Consider the following 27,041-nt stretch of genomic DNA (forward strand, 5'->3'; position numbering starts at 1 on the left):
AGTGCATGCATCAAATTATCCATAAACTATTGATTGTAGGGGTTGAAGCTGTCTGCAAGTGCTGGCTGATTTTAGAAGAAATTTTACTTACAATTCTGCCTCAAAAGCAAGGTGTTGCTGCTACTTATAATAGAAAGTACGTGGTGTTGAAGACATGCAGGTGTCTGTGGGAGAGGGGCTTGGACTCCAATGCCCAAGTTTGTGTCTTTATGCACAGTATTTGTGAAAACATGAGGAAATCATCACACTTGAGTCATCCTTCTGGGGCAAACTGCCTTCAAAGCTTTGTTTTCCTTGTTACATCTGCTACCCTGCTTGCTCTCTCTGTTTTCCACACATCTATATCTGCAAGGGATTTCCCAGGCAGAAGCATGTAGTTATGTGCCAAACCCTTGTTCTGTGCACAAGCAGAAAAGATGAAATTTCAGGGATGGATCACACACTGAGCTCACTCTCAGCAGATCCAGGAAACGTGGCCTGGAAACCTCAGGTTTGGTGAGCAGAGCTATGTGACACAACCACAGAAACCCTGAGCAGAGACCTGACCTGTCTGAGAGGACCAGAGCTGTGGCAGAGCCTGCACACAGCCCAGAAATCTCAGACTTCTTGGAAAATCTGCAAAGCCTTTGGTAGAAGCTGCATGAAACTTCCTCAGACAAAAGGCTGTTTCTGAGAGATCCAGAGCCTCCAAATGGGTTTGGATGCGAGAGTCACTGAAGGGATTGATCCCAGCCCGTTATTTCATTGAGGAGAGAGCTGGCAGTGCTGCCTCCAACCCTTGGTTTAGGGTCACAGGTGGTGAATACACAGGTATATGTTTTTATTTTTGATCTGGTCCAGGGCTCTTGAGCACCAGGTGTCCTGACAGCCGTGCTGGGCATGAGCTGATCCCTGCATCCCTTTTGAAATGCTTGCTTGGCCAGCTGGTCCTTGTGGCCTCCTGGGCTTTGGGAGGCAGGAAGGAGCACAGAGCATCTCCAGGGCTGTGTCTGCATCCAGCAGCGATGCTGGGGCTGCAGCACCGGCAATGGGTACCGGGGATGGGCGCTGCTGTCCCGCCGCTGGAGGATGCTCACCCCGCAGCTCTCAAACAGCTTCCTAAGGTTCCAGACGGGCTTTTAAACGCCAGCATGATTCCCTACTCGCATTCAGGACACCTTAGGCTTTTCCCTACCGAGACAAACCCGCTCTTGCCTGACTTCCCGAAGGCGCTGAGCTTTCCCCAAGTTCCGCGGCGCTCCCGGAGGTTGTGTTGGAGGCGATCTCGGTGGCTGCGCGTTGGAATTTCCCCGTTCCGGGCGGTTTTGCTGCCTTGTGGCTCCTCGGAGCGGCGGGCGCCGGCAGTGCCGGGCTGGGAGCGCCGGGCTGACCCACATTTCGGAGCTCCGTGCCAAAAAAAGAGACAGCGCCCATTAGTCCTGACGGCCGGATTAACAAACTGCTCCTGCAGAGAAATATCTTGTGGGTTTTGCTGCGCCTCCGTGGTGTGGTTCTGTGCTTTATGGCTTTCTCTCCTTTCATACGACTTTATTTTCCGCCTCTTAATTTGGCACTCCCGCGTCTCGTTTTTTTTTTTTTAAAAAAAGGATTTCTCCAAACCAGAGTGGTCTAGGTGATTAATGAAACTCACACATTCTTTTCTAAACGTGTATTTCGGAACTTAATAACACCACGTTGCAGCAGCTTCTTGTGCTCATATTTTAGGGAATCAGTGTTGGCACCACGAAAGACAGCACCAGTCACTTTCTCAGATTTTGTAGCCCAGATTTTGTCTCCCTACACTGGAGATCCCTGGAGGTGTCATTACTGAAGTGATGAGATATTCTGGTTTAAGTGCTCGTGGTCCCTGCAGAGCACAGGGTTGGGAATTAAGCATGCATCTTATAAACAGTAGTGCAGAACAGCATCAATAAATGAATATTTTCCTCCCTAATGTTTACTTTTAGATTCAGGAGGACTAGAAGCATCTACTGCCCAGCCAGAACTCCTGATTTTTAATTCCTGCTCAGGTCTGGATTGGTACTGCTGAACGCCATTGTGCCTCTGGGAAATGGACACAATACTTGCACTTATCATTGAGCTGTGCTGACCAGGGACTGCCCAGGAAGTTCTTTGAGTGTAGAAGTGCCATATGGGAATAAAGGTTTGTGGTTGTAATGGAACAGGACTTCAGTGACAATTCTTGGCTGAAGTGGGACTACCAACCCTGTCCAGTGAAACTCTGGTTTCACTAAACCCAAGTTGGCCATTTGTCTCAGGTGAAGAATTATTCTATTCTTCATGCTATTTCTTCTACTGCAAATACTTCTGTTTTTTCTACCAATATATGCAACATGGCAAGTGAACATGTCTGTGTGCCCTCTGTAACAGGTTCTATGATTTAAGGTTTTTTGGTTTGGGGCACATATTAAAACATGGAGGAGTAACCTGATGACAAGGTAAGCTTTGTGTTGAGGTTAGCACTAATATATAGCAAGAACTCTTTGTGCTAAAAACACAGCTATGGCAGCTGAATTATTGTCCCTGTGCAGTTTTCACAGTTATTACTTGGTAGGTTGCCTCTTCAGTGTCAAATTAGAAGTCATTCGGCCAGAACCATTGCAGTGGTGCCTCTTGAGGTTTGTAGGTCCACATACTCCAAGTATATTACATATTTTTCTGAACAGTTGTGCTTTCACAGGGGTCTGTATTAGAACAGCATGAAATCTGCTGCTGTTTACACGGGTTTCATCTAAACCTCACTGGTGGGTTTGCTTTGTGCAGTGTCAGCAGCACTGAGAGTCAAACTCTGTTTCAGACAAACTTGAAACTTAAAAGAAAACTTGAACTCAGCTGCCTCAATCTCTTCCAATAACTTTCTCCTTTCCATTCTTTTCTTCAAGGGCAAATTTGCTTTTAGCTTTCTGATGCTCTGTGAACACCAAGCAGCTTCTTTCCCTACTTTTCAAGAGCCATTTCCTTTTGCAGTTTTGCTTGCACACGCTCACCTGAATCACACACTTGCTGGGGTGTACAGAAAGCAGGATGGGAAGCAAGTATAGATTTAATTAACCTTTTTTTTTACATATTTCTGGCCATGAGGGATGAATTTCCTGTGTTTAAGTGTTTGGTAAAATGCTGGCTGTGGAGACCATAAAAAAGAGGAAAGAATAGAAGGGTTTGTGAAAACATTGAAGGCACCAGCTGCCTTACTCTGGTAAAGAAATGCTTACACTGGGCATAAAGTTAGAAAGTCTTTCTGTCCCTTAGTAATTAATAATTGGACTGGTTGGTGAAGCAGAGACGTGTTGTGGTCCTCATTTCACTGTTAAGGAATCCACAGCTGCAAAAAATGAAGGCAGATATGAGAGAGATATCTAACCAGTTTTAATTTGTGTAGAAACATGATAAAAGGGTTAGGCACCAAATTAAATGTGGAATTAAGCAAAATAGTGATGACTTTTCTTCAGGTGCTTCTGCTTTTGTCAATTGCATTTGGTCTTACCCATTTAAAAAAAAATACTTTTTAATAAATGATGCAAGTAATGCCTTGTCCTTTATACTTGTCTGAAAACCAGCCTTCTTTTTCATGTAGTGCTTCTGCCTGAAAATTGTCACTACAGTGTCTTCTGGCAAATGAGAGAGAGATTTGAGTATGGTAAAAGACAAATCTGTTTATGGATTAAAACAGAGATTTCCAGTTTCCCTATAAGAGTCTTAATCTTAGAAGGTAAAACCCAGATGAGATTAAAAGGAATTATATAGCAAATAGAGTTAATGCTTTTATCTAATACAAAAGGAAGGGAAAATTTTAGACAGACAATTAGTTTTACTTAAAATTGTTAAAACTAAGCACTTTATATATGTATATATATGTTTTATATTCTACAGTGCATGTTAAAATGGAATCTCCAGGAAACCTCTTAAAGTTCAATATTCAAGGTCAAAAACTGTCTGAAAATGCAGCCTTTTTCATGGTTATTAAAACAGATATCATGAACCTGCATTGGTCCTTGTACAGTTTAATTCCTTTGTCTTTGTCAAAGAAGATGAACTGTCATAAACTTTGGTTTGATGCTTCTTTATCTTTTCTGAAGAGAAGATGATAACATTTCCCTCTACCGCAGCTTGTGTTTGCAAAGCATTATGGATAAGTGGGTTCAAAGTGAGATCCAAGATCCACTAAAGTACTTCCATTATATGTTAGGTGTAAATTTTGTATGTGAAATCATGACAGATTGTAACAATCTGGAGAGAATCCTTATAACCCCTTTTGCAAGAAAAGGAGAGGCATAAATGTGGCAGTTTTTTTAAGAATTTATAAAAAGCAACGTCTCCTCTAATTCCTTTCTCTATGCAACCACAGCCATACTCATGTAGGTACACACATCACGTTTTTCTTCAAAAGATCTTTTTTCAGTCCTGCACAAAATTTTCCTTGTATATATTTCAATGAATTTGTTTTATTTTGCTGTCAGGAAGTAATATTACTGCTGGATTATAAACAGATCTATCTAGAGTAAGGATGGGAGTTGTATTGTTTAAAAGGGGGTTGTGATGGATAAGACTGATTAATATTGTATGAGATTCTTGGGATAATCTTTTCGGATTTCTCTTTGGGTATAGCCCCACCCCAGTGCATCAAACAGAAAGAAGAGGGTCCATGGAGCATCATTCTGCTGTTGGAGCTTGAAGTGCTGGGCAGGGAAAGTCTGGAGTTTCCTCAAGCCCCAGCACAGATTCAGCAGGGATTACAGGAGACTGGGCACTCTCCAAAAGGCTTTGGCACGCTCTCAGTGGGAGCCTGTGGCTGCAGCTACACATCTGAAACCTGCTCAGAGACATTTTCTTCCATAGCATATGATGTGCTGGCCCAAATCTTGGAAGTTTTACCAAGCATCTGCTCAGGCTTCCCAACAGGGAAGTCGTGCTTACAAGGGAAGGTGCTGGGCAGAGTCTGCTGTGAGATTAATGAGGGTAAGTGGAGGTTTAACAGAAATGACAAAAAGAAGTATCAAATGAAATCTTCTCCAGGTCTCTCCTGTCTGCAGAGTGTAGCTCAAACCCCTTAGCCACATAAGAAATAAAAATAAATTCTTTCTAGGTAATTTTATTGTTGAAGATTAACTTGAGCTCAGAGACTTGCATCACGCTGTGCCAATGCCTCTGTATTTTGCAATATAGTTATTGGTACAGATTTTTGAGGACTAAATTGTCAAAATAGCTCAGTAGTTGTGTGAAATCTAATAATTTTGTACAGATCACAGTGCCTCTGTGCTTGAAATGGATTTTTAAATTCCAGTTGCTGAGACTGCATCTTTAGTTGTTCCCTGATTGTTTGCAGATATCATGAATGTCTTTGGACCATGCCAGAGTGATAATGACTCTGAGCATAGAAATGGACTTGCAGCTGGATTCCCGGGAGAGCTTTCTACACAGGGTAATAGCTCACACAGTGAAATGTGCTCACCAAAGAGGTGTTAGGGAAGCAGTAAGAGAACCCAGATTTGCCTGCAAAATGGGGATTAGAAACACGAGCAGGTAAAATGAATCTAATTTCTCATAAGAGTTCTGGTAAAAATCAAACCCCATTATTTTCATCACTAATTATAGGCCAGGATCTGCAAGCATTGCTGAAGGTACCCATTACCTTGTTCCCAGTGCAATTCCATTTATTACAGTACGTATCAAAGAAACATGGAAAATTGTTCTTCTGAGGCTAAGCTGCTGCTTAACACAAGCGTCAGAAGTGTTGAGCCTTTATTAATTAAGATTCTAAGTTCTTTATATGATATAACCAGCCTAAGCCGAAATAGCCAATGTGCTGAAAGGCAGTAGATTTTATTTGCAAAAAGAACAGCGTGAACAGATCTGTGCTGCAGTGATGTCTTGTTTTCTTTACTGTTGCTGTGGAGTTGAAAGCCCATCTGTCCTCCTTATTATGTTAAATTCATTCTGGAGTCACTTAACTGAAGTATCCTTAACCTAGTGCTTCTGCAAAATAGTACATCCACATAGAAAATAGCTATTAAATTAAACATCTAATTATCAGCAGCCTAATGCAGTACCATTGTGAGTAATCAATGAAGTCTCTGGCAGTCATGGGAATTATACAATATAATTGAGTTATTTATTATAAAATTGCTGAAGAGTTGCTGACTTTCCCAGTTAAATATTTTTTTCTTTCTTTCATACAGCTTGCTGATCTTGCTCTGAGTTTTCAACACATTATACTTTCTTTTTGTCCTGTCGTAACTTTAGAATAGAAATCTATTAAGCTAAGCACAGGTTTATAAAAGATCATGAAGTGGCGTAACAGAATCACATTGTGTTCCTTCAGATTTAAAAACACCACTTCAAATAAGAATTTTATGCTATGTACCAAAATGAAATAGAAGCTGAAAAGATACAGTATGAAATTTTTTTATGTGTTGCTTCCACCTCATGCTGACAATTTATATTTTGCCCCTTTTGCTTCAGTCTCTTAGTCAGCCATGCAGGAAAATGGGTTTGAATCCCCTGCACAATCATTACAGAGAGCATGTAAGAGTCAAGGTAATGCTGAAGCCTCAGCTCTGAGTAAATAAATATAGGAATAAGAAGCCTTCAACAGCTACCATAAAGGCATATAAATGCCTTTGCTTTGCAAGCCTGTGCCCCCTCCCTGCTTTTCCCTTCTCTTCCACTGGTCATTACCCACGGAGAGAAGTCCTGGCAGAAAGTGGCTACTCCTCCTCTCAGATATTTCCACCTTAATGTAAACTGCTGATGTAAAATAACCCTGCAGATTTTATCCAAAAACGAATGAAAGAACATTCATGTTCTTCAGTTTCAGGTGTGATCTCTACCAGGTGGGTGTTGGTAATCGTCTGGAAGTAGTAAAGTTATTAATCACGTCCAACACTGGGTGTTTGCTCACTCCTGTCTGGAAAGGGAAGGGATATACAGGCATCTGTGCTCTTGCCCTCTAGACTGACAATGTAGAACATGAATGCACTGGATATCTTCACATTTATCACAAATATTTTCTTCTCTCCATCAGATGCTCTGGCAAATATTTGGACCCTCAGAATAAGAAGGTCATTAAAACTCATAGTCCAGGTTTGCATCAGCACAACTCAGTTGTGATACCATTTATATCAGGGGGTTTCTTTAGGAGATGGTAAGCTTCTCTCCTTTCCTGTGGGTACAAGATTTTCAGTTCTGTGCTCTGGTTCAAGATTGAGAGGTTAGAGGACATGCAAGGCACCAGCGTGAAAATGAAAGGAAACAAATTCAAAGATCCTATTCTGTGCCAATAAAAGTATCCAGCGGGTAGCAGTTGAAGCTTGTGTTTATCAGGGAGACGAATTTGTAGGTGAGCTGACTCCAAGCTGCACAGAAGCTGGGGAGCTTTCCTGTTGACTGACAGCAACGAGCTGAGGACACCTCAGAAGTCAGGTGGGAAAAAAACTGCTCTCTGCAGGCTCTGTAGTCCTTCCAAACAGAGCACGCCATGTGTCTGTGGGAGGAGGATGGGAGAGTTAAAACATGGTCATGACTGCTATAAAACAAAAGTCAGACCTAGATTTCCCCAGGTCTCCACCCAGCCTGAGAGACAGACAAGGACAAATCACACGAAGGCTTGCAGGAGATGCTGCCTTGCACCTTTTTTAATGCACAGGAGTGATGATGGAGGAAAGGTCTTGCCAGCTTTTTTCCCCCCCATTCTAAAAGCTGTACTGCTGTGTTTCATTTTACTTAATGCAAAAGTGGCAGAAGGCAGGAGGCAGAAGAGAAGCATCTATAACAGACACAACAGAAGGAAATATGGGAGGAGGGTGGGGAGGTGGGCTGGTGGTGTCTGGTTTATGGCCCTTCTGTGCCATCTAAATGGTGCAAAGGGCTAAAAAACAGCCTGAGCATCTGCGTTACTCTCTGCACCACTAAGATAATGAGAATCCACAAATGCTTAGAGGAATAAACAACATTGCAAGTTTCCTGAGGTTATATAAAAGAAATATTTATTCTATCTGAAAAAGACTATGCAGAGAAGTATTGGAGTTAAAAAAAAAAAAATTAAAAAGTCATAATGTGTTCACAATGTGAGGGAGAAGAGGCAACACAGCAAGCAACCTTAACTAGGCTGTTTCCAAACTTTTGACTGCCTAACCATGCAGCCTTAATGCTCTGCTACCATATTTGTCATGCACACAGTATTATATAGATATATAATACCAACTGTCTGTCTAGATATAGATATCTTATTTTTATTGGAATTTTATCCTCAGTCTCCTCTCTGCTTCTCTTTTCACAGTTTTTCTTAAGCAGAATGTGAAGCTAATACTTTCAAATTTCAGCTGCACTTTTGAACTCGTGATATTTGAAAGCAATTTTTTTCTCATCACAATCTGAAACTGATATGTTGTTACACAGGAAATGTTGCACATCTCAAAACTCTCCAGTCACAGAAGAGGCAGAATGTATCCTTTTGAAGGTGTGGGATGCATGTGAAAAAAGTATCAAGATTACTCAGCTCCTTGGAAATTATCGCTGCAACTCTTCTCTCTGCCTCTCTTTCTCTTTACACAAGTGCCAAATTGTCTCCTTAAAATGCTTAAAATTCATCTTCTGTCATGTAGATGTTGGAGTTTATTTTGAAATGCAAGTCTGTCTGAGAAAGCTGTATTATGCTTGTGTTTGTGCTACATGAAGCAAATCCAAACTCAGGTCCATAACTGGATCTAAGAAATGAATTATTAAAGCACTTAAATGATCTCCAAGGTTAAATCCTATCTGCCCAACGAAAGCCAGTGACACTGGAACCCTCCAAGGTCTGTGATGATCAAAGGATCTTAGCCCACAAGTCTCAAAGATTTAGGTACCTAAATCAGCCATCTATAGATGGAAAAATTCTTCCTCTTTTATTACAAAGGAATTTGATTTTGGTGACAATGAGAAGGGACAGAAAATGGAGTGCAGTTCTCCAGCCCAGTGAGATCTATGTCTTGAATTTGTGGCATTTAAATGAAACTGCAAAACAGTCTTCAAAGCAAGGAGATTCCTCATATAGAAGGGAATATCAGGAGAGAGATTGGGTTTTGTCACTTCTGAGCAGGATCAGATGCAAGACAGGAACACCAGGGAATTTTCTGGTGAACATCCGAGTATTTTAATCCTTTTGGATGCCAGCGACGTTAAAAAAGGGTTTTGTGGATTGTGGTTTTGGATTCAATGTCTAAATCTCACATAAAACCTACCCAGGATATCGAACTACCTCTGCTGAATTGATTTTTTTTCCTACTGGTTTTTTCCTGATCACTTATATATATAGAGATATATATATATATTCCCTACACATGTGTGCATTTTAACCCCGTATCTGCTGCTGTGCTATGTGGCAAATCAAATTTTGATAAAGGTGAGACCAAACTCCTAATTTCTCTTCACTCCTAGAGTTCAGTAACTCTGGATAGGAAACATTTGTCATGCATAAAAGTGCTGATTCCATCTCCAGTAATCACCCACCCATCTAATCCATCATACTCGACCAGATTATATGCAAATCTGATTAGCTCACATAAGAATATAAAGGGCTTTCTCACTTCCTTTGGTAAACACATCAGTCCAATAAGCTGGACATCAACAGAAACAAGCTTTACACTTTATGGGGGAGAATCAATAATCCTAAGGATATGCTGATTATAAGTGCTCCCAACCACCAGGAAGGCTGTAGGCAATTTATGAGAAATCCTTCATCTCTCAAACTGGTCAGACCCACAGATTTGCTTGGTTAGCTGATCATGCTTTCTTCAGAAGACCTATGTGCTTAATGCAACAGCTCAATAATGCAGCATTAATTTTAATTAATAAACTGCTTGTACACCTACAGCTCTATCATATTGCTGCTGTAGCCAGGGTTAGGAAATTGTCCAAAGGAAATAAATTTGGAGCAACTCAGGCACAGGTAAATAGCCCGTGCCAGAAATCCATGAACAATTGTCATTAAGGTCATTTCTGAAAAATCATGTGTTTCCCATAGTTCATTAAATCTGTTTTACTGCCTGAATAAATGAGCTACTTTGAGGTGTCAGCAACAACCCCAAGCAAGAGGCTTTATCCTGCTAAGAAAGATGGTAATCAGCAACAAGAAAGGCAATACAGAAAACATCTTATACAAAATTCATGGGTGTATTAATTCATAATGTTAAATGTTTTTGGCAGCTAACTAGTCACAGAATCTAATCAAGATGTGCACTTATAAACAAAGGGAAAGCAATAGCTTTTCTTTAGCAACTTTGCTCTGTTACTTCTAGTCCTTCAGGGAAAAAAAAAAAAAAAAAAAAAGAAAAAGTAACTTTCTCAATAAGGAGATTTTCTATTTCAGCAAGCCTGTCTACCAGATTGTCAGAAAGTGTCTTCAAAGTGTCCAGTGTGAGGCTTCCACCAAGACTTGTCAACAAATGAGTAAGAAAAACCACACATTATGGAACCAGAAAAAGGTAAGAAAGGAGAAGGGGAGGAGACAAGGTGCCCATTTCAGCCAGGGATTTGTGCTGCCCTTGCCACAAACAGATTTTAGAGAAGACCAGGCTGGTTAGCATGACTTTAGTTCCTCAGCAGGACCTTACCCAATGGCACATGGAATTTATTTCATGTGATACCATTACAGGAATGCTTTGAAGGAGGACATCAGAGATGAAGGCCGGTGTTTGTGCCTGTGCTGTGATTTGAAGTGGAACACCCTAGAAAAATAAGAGAGGAAGGGGAACTATACCTCCCACTAGAGCATATAAACAAGCCAGACTCCCAATTCCTGTGGAGGGAAGGGCAGGACAAATGGTGGGAGAAGAGAAAAGCAGGGAAAAGTCTGAAGGAGTGGGTACTGGAGAATATTTGAAGGGAGCAAGAAGCTGTTGCAGAGGAGGGCAGATGTACAGCAAACCTCAGAAATGTCAGAAATTGGCCTTGAGGACTCCAAAGAGAAGTCAGGGGAGGGGACACTTTATGTCAAATACAGAAACACCGAAAGTTGCTAAGAATTTGAAAGAAAGTCTAGAGAAAAGGACCCTTCCTTCTCAAAAGGGATATTTGTTTCCTAGCTTTTCATACGCTTTATTCCTCACATTTTAGGTTCTGAATTTTTCCTGCTTAGCCTGCTATCCTGCTTTACTGTGTGTGATGTGTTCAGAATTTTTTCTCCTTAATTAATACTAATTTAAAAGGCTACAAAACTATTCACTTCAGATTAATGGGAAACGTTTGCTTTTTATTTCTAGGCCCTGCTGGTTCAGGTCTTGTGAGCAGGTACACCTCCAGTTGTAGCTGTCAGTACTGACAAACCCCACAAAAGTAGAGGATAGGTAAAGAATAATGTTGAATTACTTTAGGAAGGCTGCACAGAGGGACAAGGAGAGGAAACTCTCCTCCCTTCCTCTCTCAAATCTGCAAGCAGATCTGTGCTTCTATGCAGATATGTAGCTAAGTGATGCTGCCTAGCCTCTTGCAGCTTTCAGAGACAAAAATCCAGCTGGCCTAGGACATGTGCATGCAGTTGAAAACTGATGATGAGGAGACAAGGAATCCATTGCTAGAAATCAATGAATGACAGCCCTAAAAGCTGTCAGTGCCTTACTTGAAGGTGTGCAGTGGAAAGATTCCTGTTGATGTGTATCCCTATTGCATGGTGGCCTTTTGTAGCCTCCCCAGCAAAGCAGAAACCTGCCTGTGACCCAACGCTGCCTGCGAGGCAGCCTGCCCTCCAAACCAGCCACACTCAGGATATTGAACACACTTTTTTTTTTCTTTCCCCCTGAGTGCAGCAGGGTACATGTGGAATATTATATTGGTTTCCAGCCACCTGCCAGAATCTGATGGCAGGAAATTTGCACCGCTCTTGTTGTGGCCAAGTGACAGATAATAAGTGAGAGGTGCCATTGTTGGAACTCTCACTATCAGATTTTCTAATGCAGCCCTGTTGTAATGAGATCATGCACATTGCTCAAGCTTCAATCAGAACTTCCACTGAAGGAACAAGCCTGAATAATAATAAAAGCAGAAAGCATTTTAAGTAAATAGAATTTCCCAGATACTGCATAATGGTGTTTGTTATTGCTATTTTTTATGAGCCTCGAGAAATATTTTGTATAAGAATAATTTCCTTCAATATAAGCTGCTATCATGGAGGTCTCCTATGTCAATTCTTATTTAAAATATATTTCCTTACAGTCCCAACATTATGAAAGCATAAATTAACACGACCTCTTTGCTTTCATTCCATGTTCTTATAAAACCTCGCCCCAGCTCTCCAAAGAACAGTTACGTGCTGCGTCGTACAAATGTAGCCTAAACCACTCCAAATAATAAGATCATTTTGGCAGTAAAAATTTATTCTATGTACATCTTTCCGAGCCCCTGAAAAGCCAAGGTCTTTCAGTGAAGACTGCGAGGAGCATTTTTATTTTTTTCTAAGCTTGAGTGTTAAGAAGCGTGGAGCCAATATCCTGCTCTGCTCTCCTGATGGAAAACTTCCACGAGCCTGAGCAAGCACTGCTTCTTTTGAAGAGCTTGTGGGAGCACAAACAGGGATCCTGACAGAGCAGGCAGCCAGTGCAACAAAAACACCCCAGCAGCTGCAGAAGGGAGGGCAGACTATTTTCATGAGCTACAATAAGACATTATTTCCCTCTTGCCTAAAGCTTGCCATTGGCAAAAGGACAAAGCCAAAACAAACTCCTACAGTGTGCACGTTCCTGTTTCTCATTTCCCTATTAAGACAATTTTGCACAGTTTGCTTTTGGTTTTAGTATATATTTATTATGGCTGGCAGCAGATAAAAACAATTTAATTATTATGATTCATTATTTCATTACATGAAGTTCTGACCACCGGATCCTCCATATACTAGTGTAAAAGAGCTGTACGATTTCAAAATTTCTTCCTTAAGGAGCTAAAATCTTGTTTATAGGCAAAGACGAAACATACTTTATACATAAAGTCAAAATGTATCATTAGTACAATTGAAATCCTAAGAGTCTCATCCAAGAATCGTTACTATTTCACAAATAATTGTTATGGAAAGAGAATGAATAAGTCTGTTCAGAAAATGTTCATAAAAATAATAATGCAGTTAAGTCTTAACATGTGCACTTAGTTTCTACCTCTTTTCATGATGTTCTGCTCACCCTTGTGGTGCTCTTACCCCTTGGGTCAGGGGTTCCTTTCTCATGGTGGCTGTGTTCCCAGTGAGTTGCCAGCACCCAAAGTCCTTTGCCAGGTGGAATACAGTGTTCACTTTGAAGTTTTCCTCTTTCTCTGTCTTGGGTTGTTTTGGACTCACTTTTATATGTTTGCTAACATGCTTTTACAGCCAGGCTTTATTTCATTGATCTGCACCTCTGAATTACAGACATTTTAAACAGGTGGGTTTATGTGTGTTAGATGCTATTTCTTTGTTTGCTTGCTTATCCTAAAACGCAGAGTAGTCCAGCTCCAGGTCTGCATTTCTTTAGCTGTGGGGCCTTTGGTGTCAAGTCTGACTTCCAAATTTCATCATCCCAAGCCTCTACCCCTGCACACTGAACTCTATGTCTCTCTTATCCTGCCTGGCCCATATTTACCAGTACTGGTGAAACCATGGTGGCACCATAGAAAGATAAGCAAAAACTCCTAAAGATTTGGAGAAACTGCTGTCCAAAAACCAAAAAAAAAAAACCCCAAACCAACTGAAAAAAAGGCTGCAGGCAGGTCAAGAAAAGTTCAGACAGAGCAAGAGCTGACACTTTGCAAACTCAGTGCAAAGTTTATAGCCACAGCAATTACAGTATTACAGATCAATATAATGACAGCATGTTCTTACGTAATGTCTTTTACCTTTCCTTAGAGACGTGAAGCAGATTTACCTTTATGTTTTTATTGTAAAACATGAATTTCACTCCCCAAATAATTCTGCAATTCTTATAAATGCTTTGTTTTGTGACCTTCAGTAAAACGGCAGTGATAACAAAATAGTTATATAATGTAACATGCATAGCTTGGTGAGATGTATCATAAGGGACAAGGTGCTAAATTTCCAGGGTGTCACCTTTCTAGACAGTGTTCCTTGCTATGTTAGCTTCCAGAATTTTTAATTCTATGACCCAATATGGCTCAAAACAAACCTAGAAGTTGTAACATATAAAGAAATGAAAAAAAGCTAATAGAGGCTGAGCCTTGTATAAGCAAAGGCAACAACTGGTAAGACTATTCTGTACACTTTACTTTAAAAAGCAGCAAATTCCCAGAGCCCATCACTGGGTTATCCAACACATGTCCACCACCATAAGATTTAATGAAAATTCATACTCTTATTTCCTAAAGAATGGCATTTGAAATAATAGTATCTGTATGAATACATTGTTCTGATCTGTTTCCTCTTCCTTCCAGAAAGTTTTTAGATTATTTCCCATACTCTGTCTATTTCAAAACAGGGCAGCACATCTCAGAAACTACCGATTTCTTACTGAGGAAACATGGGTTTAATCCTTATGAAACACAAGAAAATCCCATCAAATACAAGAAAAACCCAGACACAAATCTGCACCTCTCTGGTCTTTGCTGGGCTGCTTCACAGGGAACAGCTTGCTGGCCAGTTAATGCATTTCTGGGCAGAGTGTTCAGTGCTAACCATTGTAACAACCCTTATCCACCTGAAAAAAAATTTACTAGGAAAGGCTGTGCAAATCCATGAAGTACCTACTAGATTTTTCAGTCATAAATATCTCTTCTGTTTCCTTGTTTTTCTTCCACCTAATTCCCAATTTTTTTTTTTTTTTTTTTTTTGTAATTATAAGATTTCATATTGGAAAATATTTCTTTTCTCTGTGGCAGATGTACATTTATCTTACCATCAAATACTGTATTGGTGATCTGTACTGAGTGAAGAAAAACAGTTTTTATTCTGTTGCTACTTTTCTACTTCAACAAATTCTACATATCCCAGGCAGAGGGAAAGGACAATACTGCAAGATGCTGCCAACATATACCGTGAGTAGCAGCTTCTGTTCTGATAAATTTATGATTATCCACTCCATTTATCTCAATGAGAAGTGAACTTTTAAATTTGCATGGCCCATTAGGGCCTCAAGTGAGCAAGGCATTTAAGCATGTGCTTAAATCCATCTGTATTCAGTAAGCCAATTAAGTACATGCTTAATTTTAATGATGGATCCTGTACTGAGGGCTATAAAGCTAAACTGCCTTTAAACTTGGACAAAGTCCCCTTTCTCTTTATTTCAAAAGAAAACAAGCAAGTTCAATGCAAGAGGTGGTGTTAGTGCAAAAGAAGGCTTTTCAATTTCAGCTATCAGGAATTGAAAGGGTGAGGATGAGCTGCAATAACTTTAATATGAACAAGAGGGGTTAATTCACCAAAGCTAGCTCTGCCTAATGAGACAGGGCAGTTCTGAGTGGCAGCACGAGGGTTCTGCCTCTTCTCTGGCTGCAGAGGCAGCCTAGGGAGACCAGCACCACTGGAGTGGAGCTGGCAGTCGTTCTGTATTTGTGCAACCCGGCCTAGAATTCCCCATTCTCCCACAGGAGACACTGTAAAAGTATAAAGTAAATTAGCTAACAGAGCATTTATTCTCCTGTGCATTTTCATCTGCAGCTTTAATCATTCCATTAAGAGTGTCATAGATGCCTTTATTTTGTTTTCTAAGCACTGCTATCATCAGGACCGACCAAAGCTATCAAGTTGTTATTTCACACTGAGATATGTATGATGCCTATTGATGTTGAAATTAAAGGTTTCTGAAGAAACAGTGCTGCAACGTTATTATTCGTTCACTAATTGCTCATCTGGTTTAAATTGGCAATGACATTTCATAATATATTCTATTTCACCCTCTTCACCACACTGTGCAGGGCAGCTAAGTACTTTGAAAGGAGGTATTTCTATTTATGAGGGCAAAGGCAATATGTAGGCATTCCTTAACAAAGTAGATCTGAATCAGCAAAAAAAAAAAGTTAGAAATGAAGCAGCAGCTTATTAACAAGGAGCTTTATTGACAGATGATTTTAGCAAAGCCAACAGTATTTGAAATTACAGGGAAGTACTCAGCAACACCACAAAATTAAAGGAGGAGACAAACACCACAGCCTATCTCTGCAGGTGAGAGAAGTAGCAGGCCAAGGCTGGCCTATCCCTGAAGGACTAATTTTGACCTGTATTAGCTGCTTAATCCAAGGAGTTCAATTTAACACCATTAGGAAAAGCAGAGCATACATTTAACAAGTGAGCAGACAAAAAAAAAGCCCTCAAAGCTCCAGCCCAGCTTGTACTACTCAATACAGCTGTTAAAGCAACACTGGCCCAGGGCACATGAAAAGTGATAGAACAAGAAGATAAAGAGGCCAACAATAAATTTACAGATGCTAACATTATACTTCTGGAAAGTATTTTGTGTTCCCTTCACAAATATGCACATTGGCAAAAAAAGTAAAGATTAATTTCAGAGCAGTGCATTGATGAGCTGATTTTTTTCAGTAGACAACTATAATAAGGAGGACATTTTTAGCAGCATTTGAGTCCAAAATTCTGCAGCACGTGGATGTGCAATGGCAGGAAAATTCATCCTTGCTTTGCCCCTCCCTTGCCTCTTTGTTAACTTTTCCATTCTCTACCCATATTCCCTCTCCTTTTCCCAACCACCAAGTAAATTGGTGCAGACCTACCAGCATGCTTTACTCTCCTTACAAGTATTTCATGTCCTTGGCAGCAAGAACCTGTGACAGCAGCCAGCGTGAGCTCACCTGTGCACCGGGGTCTTCAATTATCCCTCAGGAACCAGGAGAGCTCTCACAATTCCTTTTTTTTTTCTTCTTCTTTTGCAGTCTTCAAGATTTTGCTGGGTTTGCAATGTGGCAATTATTCCCAGGGAAATGGAAGAGATCTCATGTTTCCCTTGGTGAGAAATAGTTAAATATTTGCTGGGTCACAGACAGAAAGCAAACGTGCTGCATTTCTCTTGAATTAACCCAAGGTGCAGTGAGCCAGAAAAGAAAGAGAAGGGCTCCCATTTCTAAGGATGTTCATCTAAAGTTGGATTATTCCAAAGCATAGAAAGCACTGTCACAGTCCTGGAAGCATCTCCCATGCTTTTGTCTGTTGGGTGACTGCCCACACACAAGGCTGCTGTGTGAAAAGGGGGCCCACCTCCTCCTCTGGCCATCTTTTAAAAGAAAGCAACCTGTTGCCTCTGTATCCTCTACATGCCCTCCAAAAACCCACGGATCAGTCCTCACTTGGAGGGAGGTTTTGTTTCTAGGCCCCAGCTGACAACACAAGCTTTGCTTTCAGCCTTTGAGAAATGCAGCAATTCTTTATATACCTACAGAGACATGAGAACGTTGCCAGTGGTGTTTGGGCAGGGCCAGAATTAGGATGCTAATCAGTGGGTTTGCTCCAGGGGGTTTGGATGTGGGTTTGGATCATGTCCCTAAGCTTGTAGGAGGCAGGAGTTGTGTGACAGAGCTCTTGTCAGCATTCCTCACGGCAGGAACCTCCAGCCTTTGCCACGGAATCTCAGCTTTTTTCTTTTTGCCTTTTATATGTTTCTGAAAATGTCCTGAAAACATATGCTTTTAATCTCCTTTGAGTCATCAAAGAGTTTAAAACAACACTCCTGACAGCCTGGAGACAGAAGTGATGCTGTGCCACCATGAAATCTGACATTTTGCTAAAGTACCACATGAGTCAGTGTTTTACTGCAGATTTAATTATTTTGCTGTTATCAGAAGTCTGAATGCATTAACTTTTCAGAGCCATTCTCTAGTGAGACTGGATATGGCTGCATCTTGCTCTGCATTCTTCCCTGCAAAACAGGAATAAATTGATGGTGGTGGGGATAGGAAAACCAAAGCTGTGCCACTGAGTCTAGGGAAAAAGGAGACAGCACAGAAAGCAGAAATATCTTTCTACTAACCCTATTTGGGTTTTGGTGAGAGAGATGATAGCCTGACAAGCAGAGGAGAAAATACTCCTTAGCATCTGCTGTGTAGGATAGTGAGAATGAAGGAAAACCTTGTGTATCCTTTCCCATTGCCCTGTGTGCCCACACTCATCCAGCACTTGGATTCTGTTGCAGCTCTCTCTTCTCTACGTGCAGACTTTGTCCCTTTGATCTTGGTGGACTTCTGTTCTTTGAATGATTTTTTTCCTTGGATAAAAAAAAGCCTATATGTTTCTACAAGTAAGATTTTATGCATACTGCTTCAGGACAGATGCTAAATTATATTTACAACATGAAAAGGAAAGTTTGATGCTGATAAAGTCATCCAGTGGACAAATGACCTCAGAGATATGCCCAGGAACGTGTTGGATCTGCAGCCAATTGAAAAATGTGTGGGTGCCTGTTGTGGTTTAGGTTCGCCAGTTTGAGATTTTCCTGGCCAATGCATCAATTTATGTTGCAGATTTGGCATTTGCCAAATTTCCAATGCACCCACTAGAATTATTTACTCATTTCCTGCTGTGAGATAGGATTAGGAGGAAGGCAAAATAGGCTCAAACTTTAAAGGGTACAAAGAAAAATTTTATTACTACCAACTATAAGAAAAAATAATAAGAATCAGAATAAAACTTTCAGAACACTTCTCCTCTCCAAACAACCTATTTTCCTTCACACTGACAACATACAGAAACAAATCAGTCGGTTTATCATCTCTAAAAATAGTCTTTCACCAATTTGCTTGGGAGAGGAGACATCTCTTCAGTCTATGGAGATTTCTCCACAATAAACTGTTTTCTCATGGCCTCGATGTCACAGTGAATCAGCTGCCCAAGAGAATGGAAATCTGATCACGGTGTAAAAATCCCTTCCTTGACTGACAGTCTTCCCACAATTGTTATCGAGGACCATGCCAACTTATGGGGCACACTTTAAGGGTTATAATAGTTGAAACAAAAGCTTTCTTCATCTTTGAAATCAGAGGTCTTTCTTCTTCTTCCCTGGGGGGCAGCAGGGGTTTTCTCTTTGTTCAAACCTATGGAATCACAGCTAGTTTCAACATCTCCTTACTTTAGCACAAATGCCTCTGCTCATGTCTACAGTTAGAACATTCATCCACCTCATAATGAGTTTCTATGAGTTGTAGGGAAACAAGAGTCTCTATAGCTTAAAAAGGAAAAATTTCAGTCCAAGAGTGCGGCACCTCCATCAATCCCTTCCCTCAGGGACCTGACTCTTCCTCCTGTCTGACCTTGGTGTTTCCATGATGTTTCTGTGTATATCTTCATCTCGGTCCTTTTCTTTCACTCAGGAGAGAGAACAAAGTGTCTGCCAGTCTCATTCTGGGCAGTGAAAGAGTTCATATCTTGCCCAGGCCTGCAGAGAGTTATGTGATCTCTTCCAGGCCGTGCAGGGGCCCAGCCAGAAATGCTGGTGTGGTGCTTGGTGCATTCCATTCATGGGAATTGTCTTCAGTGCCAAACCAGCACAGTGCCATGGGCTGCTATTAAATTGTGCTGGTGTGTCAAACTGCACTGGTGTTCACCACCTGTGGATCTGCTCCAAGGTCAGGATGGAAGAATCAGGGCAATAATTAGGCATTCTGTTTTTCAATTAGAAACCACACAGTAATGAAAAGCTTTCCAGAAGATCACTTACTCTATTATTGGGTTGGGTTTTTTTAATTGGCTGTTGAAATGAATTCTGCTTAGGTGACTAACTGGACAGTCACTATTCAGCTTGGGAAGTGCAAACAGGCTGGGGTAACCAAAGCAAAAAGGACTGAATTGATTTTCATATTAATAAGAGAGTTCATTGTAGAGAGAAAAGGTTAATTTGCTTTTCAGTGAGTTTATGGAGGAAGTGCTTGTGGTCAGGGTGATAATTTATAGCAAAATCACATGTTTAAAGGCAAAAGTGATTACAGAAAACCCTGGAACAACATTTTCAGTATCATGCAATGGAACTGTCAACAATATTTTCTGTGCTTTCTTCTTCCCCAAACACAAGGATTTGAGAAAGAAGCTAGCACAATAGCACTGTCATCTGTGGCCTTATTTCTTCTCTGCACATCAGATACCTTAACAAATGCAGAAGCAGAGACAAAGCTGTGTCACTCAGCTTTAAGGCTGATCATGCTTACGGTCTGTGATACAAATACACATGACTTTTGTTGGGCTTGGCTTCCCCACAAAGGTGCTATCCATAGGTATTTTTAATTTATTTTTTGTTAGCATGCTAATTCTTGAGATTTGTGCATTTTTATAGATGCAAGTAAAACAATTTCTAACATGATGACTTGACATAGATAAAATTACTGCAAATACGTTTCTTTAATTTTAGCCAAGAAGAATTTGTGATATTTAAGCAACTGAGTATGAGATGGGCAACTTATTTCTTTGATATGTCTAGCTTTAGGAGCTGAAATTTTAGATAATCACTTCCAAGGCTAAGTATATGAGTAGCAGTAGTAACTGTGCTGCTGATTTAAGAAGTGATGTAATAAATGTGACTTGAGGAGCAGTGACAGCAGCCTGCCCATCCTACCTTTGATGCTTTATTAAAGGATTAAACAATCATGTAAACCTAGACAAGCTCAACAATACCCAGAAATGTCTTCCTCTTGTAATTTTGTAAATTACAGTACCTTAAAACTGGGCTTTGCAACACCTGATGTAGTTTGCATGGGGGTGGAATGAAAAGTCCAAGTCAGAGAAAGATCCAAAAGGCCACACTTTCAATTTCTGTCCCTTCTTGTGTGAGAGTTTGAGTTTGCAGAGTTCAAACTACTTGGAAGTAAACTTTTTGTTGTAGCTGTTCTGTGCTATCCTGGTCCATGGCTGAGGCTCATGGGCTGCTTCTTTCTGGTCTCTGCTCCTCTGTGGGGGAGGTCAGAGCATGGTTCCACTGGTCCCTCTCCTTGGCTTAACCTTTCTCCCCCATCTCTTAGCTCTGCCACTGGGCTGGATAAATCATTCACCTGGTCACATCTTGCACAGCTTTCATCTCTCCTGCTGCCCAATACCACTGCCAGGTTCTGGCATTCCCTGCAGTCTGGCACTTTGGCATCTGCATATTTTCCTGAGGGCTCCATCTGTGAGGTTTATCTGAGTCTGGGGTACTTCAGACTAGAACCATTTTAAACTCATCTTGTAGTACAGAAACATCCCTGATGCTCCTGAAGAAATGAGGGAAAAAAAGAAAGCACCCCCACCTGCACTTTATAAGCACTCTTGCATGACATGTACAAAACTGCATACAGGTATTTTCACAGACTGTAAAAAAGAGAGTTCAAACTGACCACAAAATAGATATAACCAGTAATCTTCAGGATGCTATCTGCAGTAAAGATTATGTATTGCAAATTGCAATCTGTGCTAAAAAGGCTATCTTCTTTGCTATGGCAAAAAAAATGGTTGAACCTTCCACATTTCCAAGCTCACATGTGGGCATGATAAAATCTTAACAACATGCCATTAAATATGCCTTTACAACATCTATTCTGCCTCAGCTAGAGATATCTGTGAATCCTCTCTTTGCACTGGAGATTAAATAAACTCCCTGGACAGCTGAGAAGAATTAAAGTATGACCTGCTAGTTTCTCTGCTTGACAATAATATTGTCTGTCAGTTTGTGCTGTATCCAAGATACAGTTCTCCGGCCCATGCTCAGAAAACAGATATTGATGGGTTTAGCTGATTAGCATCTCTATATCATTTGGCCTTTCAGTCTCAAAATATATTTTGCAAAATGTTGCAGCAGGTTGCAGGTTTACAAAATGCTGCTTTCTAGACTATGCACAGTGGTGCTCAATGCAAATATTTCCATGTATTCCCTAGCTAAAGCCTTGAAACATTTTCTGTCTTAAACAAATAGCAGCGCTGTCAAATTTGGCCACTGGAGTCCAACATTTTGACTGAGACAGGGTTTGCACCGTGTGAGATGACATGGGAAGTTTGTCTGACCATTTCAAGCCTCTCTTACAGGACAGAACATCAGCTTCTAGCTGGTATAAATACAGATATGCTGATACCCCAGTCTGGATAGGTGATAACACAGGGAAGGAACTCTCTGCTACATGCTTTGAAGCATACTGATGCTTCTTAGAAATAACCATGTCTGGGAGGATGGTTTGTAAGGATAGTGCAGGAGGCAATATTTCCTCAATGAATTACAGCTGTACTGATTGCTGAGAAGTGGAGACAGCCTTGCCTGCCCAGTGAGGATGGGGTTATAGAAGTGTGGGTTGGCTGGTCCAGAGTTAGTTGGAGCCCCAGAGTGTGCTGCAGTTTGGGATGGAGTTGCTGGCTGTGCCATGAGGAGGAAGGGACATGTGGCTGTGCAAGGGACAGACAAGGTAAGAAGATGCTGGGTGAGGGACAGACAGGGTCAGGTGGCTGGGTAAGGGACAGGTTGGGGTTAGCCAGTCATGCAGAAGGAAACTTGCAGAGGTGAGAGAAAGAGTCAGTGCTGTGTGGAGCTGCTTGAGAGAAGGCATGAGAAGCTTTTAATAAAGGACTGGTGATGGTGCCAGTCGTGTCCATCTCAACAACTGCAACAACCATGGTCTTACCTGTCACACAAGTAGAATACCCAAATTTTAGTTTAGTGTTCATCAAGTTGTGAGATGGAAGAGGCTGTGAGTGTCCCTTTGGAAAAGGATAGAGGAAAGCTGGTTGCTCATGGGTTATAGCCTGCTCCCTGCCCTGAGATGCATAAGAAAATGTTTGCTCACGCATTGTTTATTATAAAATTTTCAGACCTTTTGTTTATTTAAGCTTTACATCAAAATCACCCAGAATTCCTTTAAACAACAGTATTTTATCCATAAGTGAAAGGAGCAGGGAACTGTGATGTATCCCACGGGATTATCCATCACTCACCTCCAAGGCTGGTGAGGAGAGGGGGGGATGCAGGTTTGGGGAAATCAAGCAACTTCTGAGGAGAGATCACAGATGGATTTAACATCCATTACCTTTCTTATTGTAAACAGATGGCCCAATCCCAACTGAAAAGGAGTGCATCAGTTTTCAGAATTACAATCTGTGTGCCAAAAGTAAAATTCACACTTCTCATGAAAAGGAAAACAGTGACAGCATCCTCAGAGACTTCCCCTCCTCAACCAGTCTATGGAAAATGGATGGAAATTCTAGGAAATAGGAAACAGGCAGCAGGAATAGTTCAACTTCCTCCAGCCCCCTGGACCTAACAGAGGCAAAAAACTGAGCATCACCCACTGATGACTCAGACTGGCTCTGCAGGAGCTGAGGATGAAAGGAACAGCCATGAAAAGCCCAGGTCCTGCACTAAGAACAGAACAGCTAGGGGGTGATTTGGGCACTGCTGAGACCCTCCCAACACCAGCACTTGGCCCCAGACCTCCAGAGAGACCCAGGGCAGAGGGTGAGAAAGGAGGCAGCTGTGGTGTTCTGGCTGCTGCTTGTTTTCAGTTCATGGCCAAGATATGCAGTTCCAGCTTCCTGGAACGTGCATGGAAAGCAGTCAGACGAGGATAAAGTAGCCATAAAGTGTGTGGTGGCAAAACACAGATGATGAAATACAATCATGGTTGCATAAGAATGGTATATATTCTAGTATAACAGTGAATTAAGGTGGCAATGAAAATATATCAATTCTTCTCTTTGTAATTTCTTTTTATATTTTATTTTCATTAACTTCTGATGGCTTGGGATCCATTCCTGTACACACTTCCAAATGCCATAAAGTCATTTATGCACCACTGGAAATTATTTTAGATATTCAGGCCCATGTTACTACAAATTGCAAGTTGATGAGCAAACTATAGTTTTGGAATCCAATTTAAATTGGCCATTTTAGCACAAAGCTACACACTTTTGTTATTGCAAATGGATACAGGAGTGATTCTCATCTGTAAAGCAAATTGTATTTTGCTTACCTAACGTTTAAATGTCCAGTGCTAAAGCAATACAAAGAAAAAACCCCTTGAGGTAACAAACTAAGCAACATCATAGATTGTCATTTTCCTTGAGCATGATGATTGCCAAGGACCTTTTTCCTCATATTTTCAGACACATCCTAGCCTTTCACTGCAAAGTGCTTGTATTTGAATTCATCTTTTTTAGCTATGGCTGATAAGACAGTATTGCAGATGAGGTCTAAGTAGTACCCTGTAAAATACCATGAAATCTCCCTCATCCTTACTGAAAGTAACCTGTCAGAGGCATTTTTGGATTGCCATTGCCTTTTTGACAGCACTGGTGGCTCTCAGTTGTCCAATGGCCAATACCCCTAGATCCCTCTCAGCATCAGTCATCCCTAGCTAATGAGCTCCCACTATGGAGCAAAAAAGTGATAATAGTCCCCAAGCCCAAACCCATTTACCCTCTGCACTATAAAATTTAATTCCACTCCTATTACTTTTTCCCCTGAGGTTGTGCAGTTCTCCCTCCTATGACAGCCCAATGTTCTTTACACTGGTGCCTCCTCATGGTGTCATCAGCGAGTTTCATTTGTGCCTTTTGTGGTCATTCTCATGCCAATGCCCCTGAAATAAATATTAAAATAAATATTTTTTAAAAAAACGAAATAAAATTAAATAAAAGCAGACCTGCTATCCATTGCACTGCTTTATTAACAGCCACAAAACCAAAGCGAGTCCATTCCTTTAACACGGATGTTGAACAAGAAAAGAGCTTAGGCAAGCACAGACATCCCTACAGGGTCCCCCTTGCCATTACAGATCCCTCTGGGATCCAGTCCTTACAAATCCAACCAGGGCAACCTCACCAGTGCTGGAGGGGCCCAGTAGCATCGACCCCACCTGGCTGCCAAGAGCAGGGCCAGCAGCAGCCCCAGGGCACATGGGAGCAGTCAGAGAAGGAAACTGAGGCAGGGAACAGGTCCTCTGTGGGGTGAACACAACAGGGGTCTCAGCTTTTTTATTTTGATGATCTTCAGCTCATCCTGCTCATGCCCACGAGCAGGAGAAACATCTTCATCCTCCAGCTTTCTCCCTGGTCATGCAATGCACACACTTTAATCTGAAGGAAGCCCAAGTAAGTGAAACTCTTATGGCCTTGACTTTTATTCTGAGCACCCCATGCAGGTTTTGTGGAAAAAGGACTGTTATAAAGATTTTTCAAAGAAATTGGGGTCACCTGCTGCAGTGAACTGAACATAATTGGGAAGTACTGTAGATATCCTCTGTTTGGAAATGCATTGCGTGTGGATATGGCCACTTCAGTTTTAAATGTGTTTCTGGCTTCACATGCTATTTTTAAGAGCTGTAAATGGAGCAGGTCCTGCCCCCCTCCTTCCACCCTCTCCTCCTACTCACTGATTTCTCTTCTTAAATTAAACTGGGAACAAACACTGTAACAAATAATTTTCTCTCTACATTATAAGAAGATAGGCATAGACAGAAGTTCAGAAGCATCCAGCATGTAGCATCTTTATAAGATAAGATCAGCACTGTGGCTTTCTGTCACAGGGTTTGCCTTTAAAAATTGTAATCATCACCTTAGAATGTTTATCATCCTGCAAGAGGGGTACTCTTAGCACTGGCTATGAAGAGGGATGTCTGTGATAAAAGATTGTCTTTATGTTTATCAGAACCCTTTAATTGCCCACAGCAGGCAATCCTTGAGGATTTAAACTGTGGTCCTTACAAACATTTGCACCAAGAAAGGAAGATGTCACCATCATTTGAGAAGATATACATGTCAAAAAGGATGCACCTCCTCCAGCCTAAATTTAAAAGCGGAACTAAGAGGTTGCTGACTTCCCCAGATTCCTTTGTTCTCACAAGAGAGAGGAGCTGGAAAGCAAATATTGCTGCCCTGTAGGCTTTTGCTGCCTTTTTTTCTGCTTTTTGCACTACTGAGGCAAGCCCAGCAGTCCTGGTTTGTTGGGGCAGGAGTCTGATAACAGCAGAGCAGACACACCTCTTGTCTCCCCCAGCCTTTCATGAGTGTCAGCCCCAAAACAATTTGCAGAATCTGACAGTTCCAACTTGCTGGTTTAGCCCAAACTGAAGTCTAACTTGTTCCTGATATTGTTTTGCAGAACCAGATGCTAGCTGGAAATGGGATGTCCCAAACTCCACAAGGAAATGTTCTTGTGCCATTTCATACAGAAAAAAAGCACTGCACAGGAGATCCTCCTCTGAGGTGCAGGGAATGTTCCAGGTGTGTTGAGAGCACAGGTTGAGGTGATTGGGTAATATTGCTGTAAATCAGACCTTCCAAGCAGCTGCCATTCCTTTATAGCTCTCCCCTGAATTCTTGACGTATTTTCTTCCATTTATCAGAGGTCTCAGGACCATTTCCATGCTAGGTCCAAGTGATCAAACAAAAGATTCAGGTCTGTTTCATTCAGGAGAAGAAATTGATCAGAGCATCAGACAATGACTGAGTGCCTGTAAAGTGTGTGTGTGTGTCACCTAAACACTCCAGCTCTTTACAGAATTGAAGTGTAGCCCAATGTTCTGGCCAGTGGGGTTCCAGCTGCACACATCTGGATTGAGTAGGGATGAGGCTCCTTCCTGGGCTTTGGAAATAACCACTAACTCATCTGCCTGCTTTAAGGTGCTCTAGAACTTCTTGCAGCCAAGGACAATTATTTTTCTCATCATTTTGACCCTATCTGCAGCAACATCCGTGGTGCATGTCCCCAAGGCCACATGGCAAGGGAATGGCAATCCCTGGCTCTGTAACTTGCAGCCAGCTTGCAAGACACAATTTAGCAGCTGGGCTGTCTACTTCTTCTAAAATGCAGACTGATTCTAGGTAACAGGGAGATCATTCTGGATCTAAACCATTTATTTGCTGTTTTCCTGAAGAAGAACTGAACAATTTGAATTCAGAGGTTCTTGCAGAAATCCCATGTCAAAAGCTGCAAGAGTGTTCTTATTCCTTTGCTGCTTCTCACACACACTGGGCATGTACTCACCATCTACTTGCCCTTCAGTGCTTGGCAGCTTTTACTGCATTCAGCCCAGCAAAATACAGGTGCAACTACAGCAGGTGGTGGCACATCCCTGCAAGCTTCATCTAACAGAGGCAACTTTAAGGGCACCTTCTTCAGGAAAAAGCAGATTTTTCCTCAAGAAATAGA

The 27,041-nt window shown here is 41.3% G+C and overlaps 1 protein-coding gene across 1 annotated transcript in view; it reads left to right on the plus strand.

Annotated features, from left to right (window-relative positions):
- LOC106862202 (uncharacterized) overlaps nt 1-27,041 on the plus strand; it is a 94,247-nt gene that overhangs the window by 53,409 nt on the left and 13,797 nt on the right. Inside the window, exons 8-13 of the mRNA XM_088157840.1 lie at nt 4,606-4,956; nt 5,324-8,441; nt 9,295-9,379; nt 10,346-10,460; nt 14,827-14,982; nt 16,831-16,904. Coding sequence (XP_088013966.1) covers nt 14,965-14,982; nt 16,831-16,904 — 92 coding nt within the window. The 5' untranslated portion in view covers nt 4,606-4,956; nt 5,324-8,441; nt 9,295-9,379; nt 10,346-10,460; nt 14,827-14,964. The remainder of the gene's footprint in view (nt 1-4,605; nt 4,957-5,323; nt 8,442-9,294; nt 9,380-10,345; nt 10,461-14,826; nt 14,983-16,830; nt 16,905-27,041) is intronic.

The sequence above is a fragment of the Sturnus vulgaris genome, chromosome 2 (assembly GCF_052056855.1).
Source record: "Sturnus vulgaris isolate bStuVul1 chromosome 2, bStuVul1.hap1, whole genome shotgun sequence".
Classification (NCBI taxonomy): domain Eukaryota; kingdom Metazoa; phylum Chordata; class Aves; order Passeriformes; family Sturnidae; genus Sturnus; species Sturnus vulgaris.